Below are 13,130 nucleotides of genomic sequence, written 5' to 3'. Positions count from 1 at the left end.
AGAGCTGTATTATCAGTTAGATGTTTCTGTCTGTTCATTCACCATTTTTCAGTCTTATTTATATGTTTGGTCTTGCTAAATGTGACTGTGGACAATTAATAAAGGAAGTGTTAAATGCTCATACTAGTGCCAGAGCAGCAAAGGAGGAGTCCTCCCCCACTGTGGTGATGGCACAGGTGATTGGTGAGAGATCCCAAAGAGGGAGAAAATGCAGGGCTACCAGCTGCAGCCACCCATCTTCACATTAAGAAGCTAGACAATTATTCATTCATTTGTGATTTTGAACTATTGCTAGGATAAGTTAGGTGTGAACAATTAAATACTAGAGGTTATTTTACCATCTTAGTTAGCAAGCAAGATGGTAAGTCTAGCTTAGGAGTCAGCAAACATTTTCTATAAAGGTCCATATAGTAAATATTTTCAGCTTTGCAGACCATATGATCTTTGTCACAACTACTAAAATCTACTGTTGTCACAGGCAAGCAGCCATTGACAGTATACAAATACATAGACAAAGCTGTGTCCAAAATTTTATTTTTGCTCACTGAAAATTGAATTTTATAAAATTTTCATGTCACTAAAAATGATTCTTCTTTTGACTTGTTTTCAACCATTTAAAAATGTGAAAACCATTATTATTAGTTCACTGGCTATACCGAAACAGGGAATCAGGAATCAGCCAGATTTGGTCCATGGGCCATAGTTTGCTGACTCCTAAACTAGCTAAACTTGAAACTATTATACTTGCATCTTTTTGCCTAAGGCTTCAGGAAATGAGAATGAATGGTTCTTTACCTTCTAAAGGGATTTACCTACAAACATTTTCATTAGAGGGAAAATGTTATGTTTTAGATCCAGTGAGTGTCCCTACCCTTTTTTCTTCTTCTTGTGGTCTCCTTTAAGCCCAGCACCTATCCTGGAAGAAGTAAGTGCCTGAGCTTAACTATTTGACAAGGTAGTGATCACCCAAATGGGAAGAACTGTTTTCCATGAAGCCCTCCAAAAGAAGCCACTGGGGGAAAAAAATACTTCTCTGGATGATCTGTGAGGAATGTGTGTATATCAGGAACTATGCCAGGTGCTCAGACATAATGGTAACCAGTCAGATCCTCAGACTCAAGAGCTTATAGTCTATCTTGGAACATCAGGGAAAGATTCCTGGAAGAGATGACACCAAGAAAAACCTGCAAAGTCCAAAGGGAATCTTGTGGCCTTCCTCCATCTGGAACATGTGGTCTCCAAGGTTATTGCAGTAGAAGAAAAGAGCTGTTTCCTCCTGGAAGTACTTGATTCTCTTGAATTCTGTGAAATCCCTCGTTCCTGGTTTTTACTCTACCATGTTGGTCAGTTCTTCTTGGTCTCTTTTGCTGGCCATCTTTCTCTTTTTAATCTCCATCTGTAGGGCTTTATATTGGACCCCCTTCTTTTCCCAGCTGACCTCATTCAGTCTCATGGCTCTAAAACTAGATAGGTAGGTAAAGAGAGAGAGAGAAAGATAGAACATAGTTTCTGTCCTGGACTCTTTCCAGAACTTCAGGTTTGTGTTCCAATCACCTATTCCATATCTTCACTTAGATGTCAACAGACATTCTAAACCTCACATAGCCTAAACAGACACTTTTATTTTTTTCTCCAAAGCAAAATGTTTCCAAAATGCCTCTGTTTCAATCTTTCCTATCATGGTAATTGACACCACCATCTTCCTAGCTACTCAAGTCAAAAATGCAGAAATCATCCTTAACTTCTCCTTTTCTCCTATCCCCTCATACCAGCAGTTGACTCTTCTAAAACATATTCAAAATGCATTCATTCTTTACATTGCTACTGTGACTATCCTAGTTTAAGCTACTTTCTCATACAAAGCGTAACAATAAAATGAACACTTAGAAACCCACCATTCAGCTTAAATGCTATAAAATTACCAATATATTCTTACCGTGTCACGCTTCCCTATACGTAACCACTATTCTGGACTGTGTGTTTATATCATCCTCATACTTTTTCTCGTAGCTTTCAGAAATGTATGTATTTCTGAGCAGTGATTAGTTTTGCTTATTTTTGAGCTTAATCAAAATTATATGTGTGTGTAATCTTTTGCAACTCACTTTTTTCCCTTGGCACTCTAACATGAGGCCTCCATTGACTTTAGTATGGATGAAACGTTTCTGCTTCTATTAAGAAACAAGCTCTTCACTTGTGATCTGGATGTTGAAAGGTTATGTTTCTTTAAAAAAAAAAAAAGATGGTAGAGTATTCAGCTATGTCAAATGCTGCCAATAAATCCAATGAAATGAGAATAGAGAAGCGATCGTTAGATTTGGCAAAGTAGCATTCATTGCCGACCGGGAGCAGCATCAGTAGTGTGATGGGGACAGAATCCGTTGGCATTGCTTGAGAGTGACTGTTAGGTGAGGGAATAAAGACAGTGACAATTCACAACTCTTCAAGAAGTTCTGTGAAGGAGGGCGGAGATGTTGGGCAGTAGCTGGAGCAGGATGTGGTATTAAGAAATTCCCTATTTGTTTTTGCTTTTAGGATCACAGATAATACAGTATATTTGCAAGGTGATGACAAGGGCCCAGCAGAGAGGGAGACATTAATGATACAGGAAGTAGGATAATGGTGGGAGAGAGATCCTTGATGAAGCAAGAGAATGGGATCCAGAACTCAAGGGGTTGGTCTTTGATGGAAGTGGGGATGCTTCATCCACAGTAAAATCAGTAGGGGTGCTGTGTTAGGGAATTGATGGGGAAGTTTGAAAGTTTCCAGGGTGGAAAGATTAGGGAATCCCTGTCTGCTTGCTTCCTTTTGCTCAGTGAAGAAGTTGAGAGAATCAGATCATTGGAAGTGAGCAGGTGGAGGGAGGGACAGTACCAGCCATTGGGAAGGAACACCAGGGTGGATGATGAACCACCAAAAATAGTGACAGAAAGGAGTGGAAAGAGAGTGAACCAAGTGTTGAAAGTTATCAAAGAGGAGGAAGGGCGGGGGCATCTGTGTAGGGCTTCCCATGGAGACATAGCAGGTGGTAACATATAAAGGCAAGAGTATACCACTAAAAAATTGTTTAATCAAATGGGTGTTTGTAAATCTGTTTGAGTTATTTGAAACTAGATTTTAGAGAAATGTATCACAACCCAAAGAGTGGACATGGAGGAACCAAGATGGCAAATGACTTATCTCTATCTTGTCCTGCTTGGAGCACGGTTTGGACCAAAATATTCTCATGGGTTCAATTTAGCCCACTACCTGAAATCTCTCAAGATATTCCTTTTTCATATTTGCTTTGTGTTAAATTCTCCATTTTCACTGTTCTTAGAGATCTTTCTACTCCACTCCACTGCCTGCTAAAATCTCTGTGGAGGGATCACTTTCCACTTGCAGTTCAGTTGCTCTTGTTCACGCCCTTGCACTTGCCTTGGCTTCAGAGACAGATGCTAACCTCAGAAGCAGCACATGGCTTGGCCCTGATTTACTTACCACATGTACTGTTTCATAGAATCCTAGAATCTTGGGATTTAGAGTTGAAAGAACCCTCGAGGTCAGTTAGGTCAGTTACGCTGATCTTCTGCTTAATTTAGGATGTCCTCCTTTATTCATATTGGTGATTCCCTCCTCTTTAACCTTATGTTTTTTTCCTTTACCATGAAGGTACATTCATCTCAGGAGAACTGACTTCCATTTCTCAATATTCATATTTTTAATCATTTGTACCCATCTTTTTTTGGTCACTTGGACATATGGGCCTTTGACTTTCCTTTTCTCGTCTACCCATAAAAGTTTTATCTGTCTTTTGTTAGATAACACTGAGGTTAGGACTTTAAGTGATTTTATGACAGTTGAATGTCAAAGATTCTCTCTAATATTAGCCCTTAGGTTGCTCTAAGCAGCAGTGGTTTGACATTCCTGGTCATGAAATTTTACACTTGACACTCATACAGATTTGGCTAATGATTTCTCTCCCATAGAAGCTTACGCTGCAAGTGGGCACCATTAAAATTTCAGCTTCACTTGCAATTTATCCTTTGAAGAAAATATGACTCTAGAATTTGATTCTTAGCTCTGTAATAATCTGGTAGGTTGTAGAAGCAATGAGTGACAATGAGAGGCGATGAAGCAATGAGTATTCCCTTTAAATTTCTTACCAATATGTAATTTACTGAAGACATTTAGCACCATGGAACACGTCCACTGGCTTTGACACTGAGCACACCCAAGTTTCTAAATTCTGATTATGTAGTCAATGTCTGGATTATATAGTTTGTGGAGTGTTCAGATCTTTGCTCAACACGGTGGACTGTAATGGACGAGCGGGGTCTTTGGAGACATTGAGACCTGGGCTTGGCTCTTAGCTTTGCCATTACCAGCTCCATGGTTTTTGTAAGTCACGTAGCATTTGTCAACCTCCTTGTCCTCAGCTGCAAAACAGGTATAATCACATGTACCCTCTGCCTTGTGTGAGGATTAAGTGAGATCATGCATATAAAGTGTCCAAAGATTACCTGGCACATGGTAGGTGGTTAATAAATGTCAGGCCCCCTTTCCTTCTGTTGCCTGTGCTTTTTTCCTTTTATGCATCTGGACTAGCAGAAAATAAGTTCTGGGCTTGACTCCTGGGTCCCTGTAATCCTGAACGATTGAGAGCACTTTCAGAATGTCTTCTGTACACATTTCCTACTTCTAATTCCCGGCTGCAAGGGTAAATACTACCACTGGTGAGAAGAGAAGGGGAAGAAAAGAAGTGAATGTTTAGAAATAAAAAAAGAGAGACAAAGGCGAGAGAGGCAGGAAGAGGAAGTGACAAAGGAAGAGAATAGAAAGGTGTACCTGACGGAGGATGTAAGTTTTATAGAGAAATCATAAGCCTTCACAGAGCCAGGCAACCGCATGATGCAGAGCACAGGCTACATGATAAAACAGAGCTGTGTTCAAAGCCTGGCTTCTCCGATGATTAGTTCTGGAACGTTGATCAAGTTCCTTAACTTCTCAGTACTTCACTTCTCAAAGGAAGAAAACACAGCAGCAAAATTTACTGAGTACTTACCATGTGTCAGCACTCTTCCGTTCATTTACATTCTCACAACAGCCCCATCTGATGTGTAGAATTAATGTCCTCATTTGACAGATGAGGAACCTGGCTTGAGGACATGGTAAACATTTGTTCAAGATCACAGAGCTGGGATTTGCCCATAGACGGTCTGGCTCTGGAGCTCACACTTTAACCACTGCACTGAAGCTAGTGCATAACGGGGCTGAGGAGGACGGGAGATGTAATTGAATGGGCCCACAAAGGGCCTGCCCATAGTATGTGCTGGGACATGTGCTCCCTCCCTGTCCTTCTTTCTCTTCTCCCCTCTCTGGCTGTTTGTCTTCTGCTCTCCAGATGGGACTTAGTTTCTGGAAATTTCCATCTGGTTAAATGGAACTTGCTGCTCCAAAAGGAACCCCAAGATAGCCTCACCCTAATACACTCTGAATGTCACTGTTACACAAGCAAGGTTGGTGCAATTGAAGCCTGTTTTCAGGGATTGCTTCTGCTGATTCCACCCCTGGCTGTAAATCAAAACAAATCTGACAGTGGGAGAAATAAAACTACTTCACCCATTCATACACACACACACACACACACACACACACACACACACACACACACACACACACACACACACTCTTAGACACAGGAGTTGATTATTCAGTTTGTTTTCAAGTATGTTCGATTGACTTTCTCAAATTAAATTAGGTAATACTTGACCATCGTCTTATGGATTGGTGGTTATTTCTTCTATGAGTTCAGCCTGTGTTTCAGCATCAAGTAGATAATATTGCCTGGTTTGTTCATTTGCTTATTCATCATTTAACAAAGAGTAATTGGGAGTCTGTTACATTCTAAGCACTGTGCTAGGTATGAGGAGTATTAAGATGAATGAGATAGGCTTCCTTACAAATAGATTATTGTCTAGTGATCATAAAACCAAATAATTATACTCCAGCATAAGTTCAGGAATGGAGATGAACACAAAGTTCATCATTTGTATTTTGTATTTTTATGGGATCAAAAAATGTTTCCCTTTTGATTTATGTTTATTTTTCTGTTGAGAATTCTTTCTGCATTCCAATAAAAAAGAATTAACCACACGTACTTTCTTTGAGTTGTTTTACTAATACACTTTTTTTTTTTTTTTTTTACTAATACATGTTTTAAGAGTAAGTTAAGAATCTAATTTCCTCGTCATTTTTTAAAATTTGTCTTCAAGGTAGCCTTGTTTTTTCTGACTTCTGTAGTCAAAGATATATACATGTTCATTGTGTAACAACAGAAAAAGGAAGATACTGGGACACAAAGAAAACTGAAATTATCCTATAATCCTACTCCCCCAGAATTATTTTATGAATAACCAATTGACTTCTAAAGTCTTCATGTTGTATAGATATATATGTATATATGAAACTGGTTTTTTCCCCTTCAAAACAGAGCCTACTGGAACATTAGATGTCTGGTACATGAGACAGCACATTGACTACAATAGACAACAGATTTCTCTTTTCTGGAAGGTAAGTTTGCAGTGTCCACTTAAAATTCAGGAGAATTATAGATTTGGGCTTTTTGTTTTGTTTTTATTGAGATATAATTGACATATGAAGAGAATTACATATTTGAATGATAAGTTTCAAGGCCAGAAAAAGACCTTCTGTTTCCATAGTGGCTTTGGTATGAGCCTTCAGAGTCTGTGTTGGAGCTCATTTTCTTAGCCAGATCCTCATGATACTTGATTCTGTGTCATTTATTTTTCCCAAACAAGGATGAGAACTCTGACTTCCTGCCTCCACACAATCACATCTTCCCCTCACCCACTTCCAGTCGGATCAAGGTTCCCTCCCATCCCCGAGCATGTCCACCCTTTGACCCCACTCACTACACCTTCTCTTCTAATTCATACAATATGCCCAACAGTGACCATGCAACCTCACTTATTCATCTGGGGGGAAATTAAAGCTGTGGATGTTTAAGAATATGGTTTATTGCAAATCAAAACTACAATGAGGTATCACCTCACACCAGTCAGAATGGCCATCATCAAAAAATCTACAAACAATAAATGCTGGAGAGGGTGTGGGGAAAAGGGAACCCTCTTGCACTGTTGGTGGGAATGTAAATTAATACAGCCACTATGGAGAACAGTATGGAGGTTCCTTAAAAAACTAAAAATAGAATTACCATATGACCCAGCAATCCCACTACTGGGCATATACCCTGAGAAAACCATAATTCAAAAAGAGTCATGTACCACAGTGTTCATTGCAGCTCTATTTACAATAGCCAGGACATGGAAGCAACCTAAGTGTCCATCAACACTTAGATGAATGGATAAAGAAGATGTGGTACATATATACAATGGAATATTACTCAGCCATAAAAAGAAACGAAATTGAGTTATTTGTAGTGAGGTGGATGGACCTAGAGTCTGTCATACAGAGTGAAGTTAAGTCAGAAAGAGAAAAACAAATACCGTATGCTAACATATATATATGGAATCTAAAAAAAAAAGGTTCTGAAGAACCTAGGGGCAGGACAGGAATAAAGACGCAGACATAGAGAATGGACTTGAGGACACGAGGAGGGGGAAGGGTAAGCTGGGACGGAGTGAGAGAGTGGCATGGACATATATACACTACCAAATGTAAAATAGATAGCTAGTGGGAAGCAGCCGCATAGCACAGGGAGATCAACTCGGTGCTTTGTGACTACCTAGAGGGGTGGGATAGCGAGGATGGGAGGGAGACGCAAGAGGGAGGATATATGGGGATATATGTATACGTATAGTTGATTCACTTTGTTATGAAGCATAAACTAACACACCATTGTAAAGCAATTATACTCCAATAACGATGTTAAAAAAAAAATCAAATGGAAAAGAGTGTGTTTTCTATGGTCATTGAAAAGGGAAAGGATGGAAAAAAAGCTGCTCTACCTCAGGAATACTAATAATAGTAGAAAATAATAGGAATAGGAAAAGAAAGCAGCCCTTACGAATAGTAGTAAAACAGTAGTAAACTGAACAACCTTCCAGAAAACAATGAGGCCTAATGTTATTACAAAATGTAAAAGTTTTACAGAGTACTGAAAGCTGGCATTATCATTTCACTTAATCCTTACAAAAACTCTAAGAGGTACATACTAGTATCCCCACTAAGACATGAAAAAACTGAGAGTCCAAGAAAGGAGGTTCTTCTCAAAGTCACCCACCTACTAAGTGCAGAGCTGGGACTGAAATCCATCCAGAGCTCTTTCTGCTACAGCATGACTCATCTTTGTCCAAAAAAATACTATTTGAATTGAGCTACTGATTGGCATGTTCATAAGAAGAGGTTTTATTTCCCAAAACCTACATCCCTTTTATGACAGTTCTTCTAGTTAAGGGTAAATGAAGAGTTTTGGAATTATGAAGCTGATGAGCATGAAACCAGAAGTCAGAGTAATAAAATCCTTTGATGGGGTTAGCTTGATAGATTTCGATAATTGCAATCTTCTTCGGTTTTAAGAAATGAGCTCTTTCTCCCTCTTTCCCTTTCTCTCACACACACACACAATGTCTGGCATAAGAGGAGTCTACTATAAATAGCTTGGTGAGTCATAATCAGGTTCTTCTCTTTGAAACTAAAACTGCAGCTTAAAATTTATCTTAAAGTAAAGCATTGTTAATAGCAAGATTATTCCTAAAGCAAGGCATTTAGAGCAGCCATAATTTGTAAATAGTATAGAAGAACCCAGCTCAATTCCTGGCTATTGGTTTTCGTTTTCAGAAGTAAGCGACTGGTTAAAACCAATATTCTTCCTCCCATAAAGATCCCTCCTCCCAAAACGTACTTTACAGTTATCTGAAAAGATGCTCTATTCTGGTCCCATTTCACTCCTCTCTACTCTAGGGTTTCTCTCGGTAGAATGAGGGTAATGATTCTGGTACCTGCAGAGCTGACAAGGCCATCGTAGAGCCCAGTAAATGAGAAGACACAAACCCAGAAAAATCACGGGGGCCACCAAGGAAAAATTAAATGGTACTGCATCATGATTTTTATCCTAACAGTGTAAGCAACATGCCTGGTGCTATATCTGTGTATACTGTCACAAAGAGAATTTAGAACAGGCATGAGCAGGGTACCCTGAAGCCAGCGTCAGAGCAAAGTCAGAATAACTATTTGTTAGCCAACAGGTAATGTTTAGCAAGCTTGCATATGCAGATTCCTCTCTGCGGCTCACCTTGATCCTGTCCCTATTCCTCACAAAGCTTGGATCCTAAAATGAAGTCTTGAAATTCAAAGAGGCTTTAAAGCTCTTCTAGTCTACCCTTTCTCTCATAAACATTGCTCCCAGCCCAGTCAGGACAGACAGATGTCTGGGACCTTCTGGGACAGGGAGAATCGCTTTGGAGGAAGCCCATGCCTTGGTGGCATCTCTTATTGATAAGTTAGAAAATCTTTCCTTTTGTGGAGCCAGAAATGTGGGCCCAAGAAGGATGCTTTGGACTGGAATCGATTTGAATAAGAAACCAAAAATGTAAATACTAGAAGCTTCTATAACCTTGTGCCAGATGGTAGTCGTGACAGGGCACCTTCAAAACCTTCAGTGATTGTCCAGCCTGAGAAAGGAAAGTTGGACCCAGTCTTCAGTTTTATAGGGTCATTACAGGATTTAGTCCTTCTCTGTCGAATCCTGGGCTTCTTCAATTGCCTCTGCACCCACCTGGGAGAGGCAATTAAACCCCGACTGGAGTTGCTGAGATGAGCAGTCCCGCTCTGGACCCCAGAACCACGAATCCCAAACCTCTAGAGCCAAAGGGCATTTAAGCAGCATGCAGTTCCTACACTCGTTTTACAAACATGGAAACTGAGGTCTAGGGAGGGGAAGTGATTTCCCATGAGAGGATTCCATGATGTGGTGCTTGTGCTGGAAGCCTTTCCTGGGCGGAAATACTGCCCTCTGGAAGCACCCCTCTCCCACTCATCCGCCTGGGGATTCCTCTTGCCCCCCTTAGGCAGGCTTGGGAGCCTCAGGCACGGGGCTGTACTAAGACACAAGGAACTCATCTAAACCCCAGGCTAGAAAGAAACACTGTAGCCAGATCAAGTGCTTTGTGGTGGGGCCTCAAGGCTTTCCCACACTGGGGAAAGGAAGCAAAGACATGCATGTGGTGGGTGATTTTTCTTTTTTCACTTTGATCAATACTGGGAAACCAGATAAGGGGGACACCCCGCCACTGCAAAGGGGAATTTGGGGCTTTGGCACGAAAGGAAGCCCCAAGTAAAACCCCATCAGCCGGTGAACACAGAACACGTTTCTCTTGCAGATAGGGAAAAGTGAGATGACCTTTCGTTTTTGTAGGATGTTTACACTAGGGGAGAACAGCTTGGTGCTGAATGGGTACAGCCCCGGTGCGTGTGGAGGGAGTTGAAGATGTGTGAAGGTGCGTGTCTGGAGTGGTGTGTGTGCATGTGTGTCGTATACGTGAGTGAGTGCACATGTGTGTGAATGCGTGTGAGTTTTGTATGCGTGGGAGGGAGGTGAGTGTGTGGGTGTGTATATGTGAGTACGTGTGTGAGTGCACGGGCATGTATGTTGTGCATGTATGTGAGTGTCTTAGTATAATAAAATACCATAGACTGGGGGCTTATAAATAACAGAGATCAATTTCTCACAGTTCTGGAGGCTGGAAGTCTGAGATCCAGCTGCCAGCATGGTTGGGTGAGGTCCCTCTTCTGTGTCGCAGACTTCTGTTGTACCCTCACGTGGTGGAAGGGGCTAGACGGCATTCTGGGGTCTCTTAGGGAGTGCTGATCCCACCCATGGGGGCTCCACCCTCACGGCCTAATCAACTCGCAGAGGCCCCACCTCCTGACACCATCACATTAGGTGTTAAATTCCAATATGCGAATCACCCTCCATAGTGAGTGAGTGTGAAGGTGTGAGTGTGTGGGATACATGTGGGTATGAGTGTGGGTGTATATGTGTGGGTGTGTGAGTGTGAATGTGTATGAATGTATCTGTATGCATGTGTATTTATGAAGGTGGGTGTGGGAATATGTTGAGGGTAAAGGAGACCTTTGATGTTCTGGTTCCCACATAGTTACTCATGTTCCCACACCTTGGTTTCTCCAAAAAACTCCATTTCCTCAAAAATATCCTGTACTATTTTTTGCCATAGTTGCTTTTTAAAAATTTTTTATTTTTAAATTTTTGGCCACACCACGTAGCTTGCAGGATCTTAGTTCCCCAACCAGGGATCGAACCCGCGCCCCTGGCAGTGCAAGTGCAGGGTCCTAACCACTGGACCGCCAGGGAGGTCCCCATGGTTGCTTTTAAGAGAAAAAATACTTTCTATATTGAAGCCAAAAAGTAGAACCTAATCTATGAATCAAGCAAAAACACCTGGGTGTTGTTAAAACAGTAAATGCAATAACAGGTAGAAACTGTTGCTGTGTTACCAACAGCCCCAGTGTTGGGTTAGAGCCCTTTAAGGGGGGGGGGAGGAGTGTCACCGATTCTTTCCCTCAGATTCCCTCTATCATCTCCTTCTGCACAAACTTTCATACTGTTTCCTTTGCTTTGACAAAGCATTTCAATCCGTGATTCCAGCACACTTTTCCTTCAGTTAATACAGCTTCTATCCTTTAAGAAGGAAGTCACCTCGAATATATATGGGGATGACATATGAAAAGATATGACGGTGGGTTAAAGCCACATTAACCTTTCCAATTTCCTCTGTAAATTTCTTCAGCGTCCTCTCACTGTCTCGATCATAGCAAGTCACAAACTTTCTGGTGGTTTGGGCCATGGGTCTGGAAGAGAAATACCTGTGTGCAGATGGAGCTGAATTCACTCCTTCATTCACTCATTCATTTATTCATTCAAGCAAACAAATACATTAAAACCCCTCTTTAGGCCTAGAGCCCGTGCTGCATGTGGGGATATGGAAGTGAACAAGCCAGGTCCAGGCTCCATGTTCTTGAGTTCACAGTCCAGCAGGGGGACAGAAATAGCAAGGGGATGGTGAGGGCCCTCAGGTGTTAAGGAGGGGTTCAAGGTTCGGCTGGGGGGGATGATGGCTAGGCAGGGGAAGGGGTGAGGAGTCAGAGAGGACCTTTCAGAATGTAGTACTGCAGATTTCAGCATCTTCCACTCTCTATGCAGCTGACTAACTTTGTGAACCACAGAACAAAGTGGAGCTCAGGCAATGAGTGAGTCACTGCAGTTAAGAGATGGAACATCAGGAGGACAGAGGGGATAGGAGAGTCTGCACATCGAAAGATAGGCCTGGCAGTCAGAATCCCATGGGAGTTTCTGCTTTTTAGTTTCTTAATTGGTTGGAAGGATTTCCAGGTGTGGGTAAAGTGAGTCCACAGTCGAGTTGCTGAGGGTTAAATAGGGTGAAGTTTTTGTTTGTTTGCTTGTTTGTTTAAACTGAATTTTAAGGATAAAATCTTTTGGAATATTTAAAATCTTAGAAAATATCATGTATAAACTTCCCCTTAAATTGTTAGTATTGATTCTGTCCAGGTGTTATTAAAGTTTTCTGACCCTAAAAAAAAAAAAAGAAGTTAATACTGGAGCTCCCCAGAAGAACAAGTTAGTCAGGACAAGGGTGGGAGAACATTTGACAGGAGACCCCCTGGGGACACGACTTTGGCTTAAAGGATCACATTAGTGAAGTGCTATCCCATAGAAATATAAAGCAGACCACAGATGCATGCATAATTTAAAACTTTCTTGTAGCCATATTTTAGAAAATAAAAAGAAACAGGTGGACAATTCTAATAATATATTTTACTTACAGATATATCTGGAATGTTATCGTTTCAACATGTAATTGATTTAAAAAATATTAATGAGCTATTTTACATTCCTTTTTTCCAACTATGTCTTTGACAACTGGTGTGTCTACTAAGTGCCAGTATGGCACAGTGGCCAGGGGCTCACCCTCCAGATAGCAGCCCGTCTCGGGTCAGGATAGCCCCATTTTGAAGGCTGCATAGCTCCCTCCTGTAGTGGACGACAGCGAGTCTCCTGAGCCTTAACAAGCAAGACAGAAGAGAGATAGGGAGACGTCTGGTTCCAAAGGTGGGGAAAAGACTGGATG

At 41.2% G+C, this 13,130-nt stretch overlaps 1 protein-coding gene across 1 annotated transcript in view; it reads left to right on the top strand.

The window, feature by feature from the left end:
- IL12RB2 (interleukin 12 receptor subunit beta 2) overlaps window positions 1-13,130 on the top strand; it is a 91,324-nt gene that overhangs the window by 25,760 nt on the left and 52,434 nt on the right. Inside the window, exon 8 of the mRNA XM_082421398.1 lies at window positions 6,473-6,552. Coding sequence (XP_082277524.1) covers window positions 6,473-6,552 — 80 coding nt within the window. The remainder of the gene's footprint in view (window positions 1-6,472; window positions 6,553-13,130) is intronic.

Source organism: Balaenoptera physalus (assembly GCF_965194825.1).
Source record: "Balaenoptera physalus genome assembly, chromosome: 1".
NCBI lineage: Eukaryota > Metazoa > Chordata > Mammalia > Artiodactyla > Balaenopteridae > Balaenoptera > Balaenoptera physalus.
Note: the sequence above shows the minus strand (reverse complement) of the source record. Positions and strands in the feature narration are given on the sequence as shown.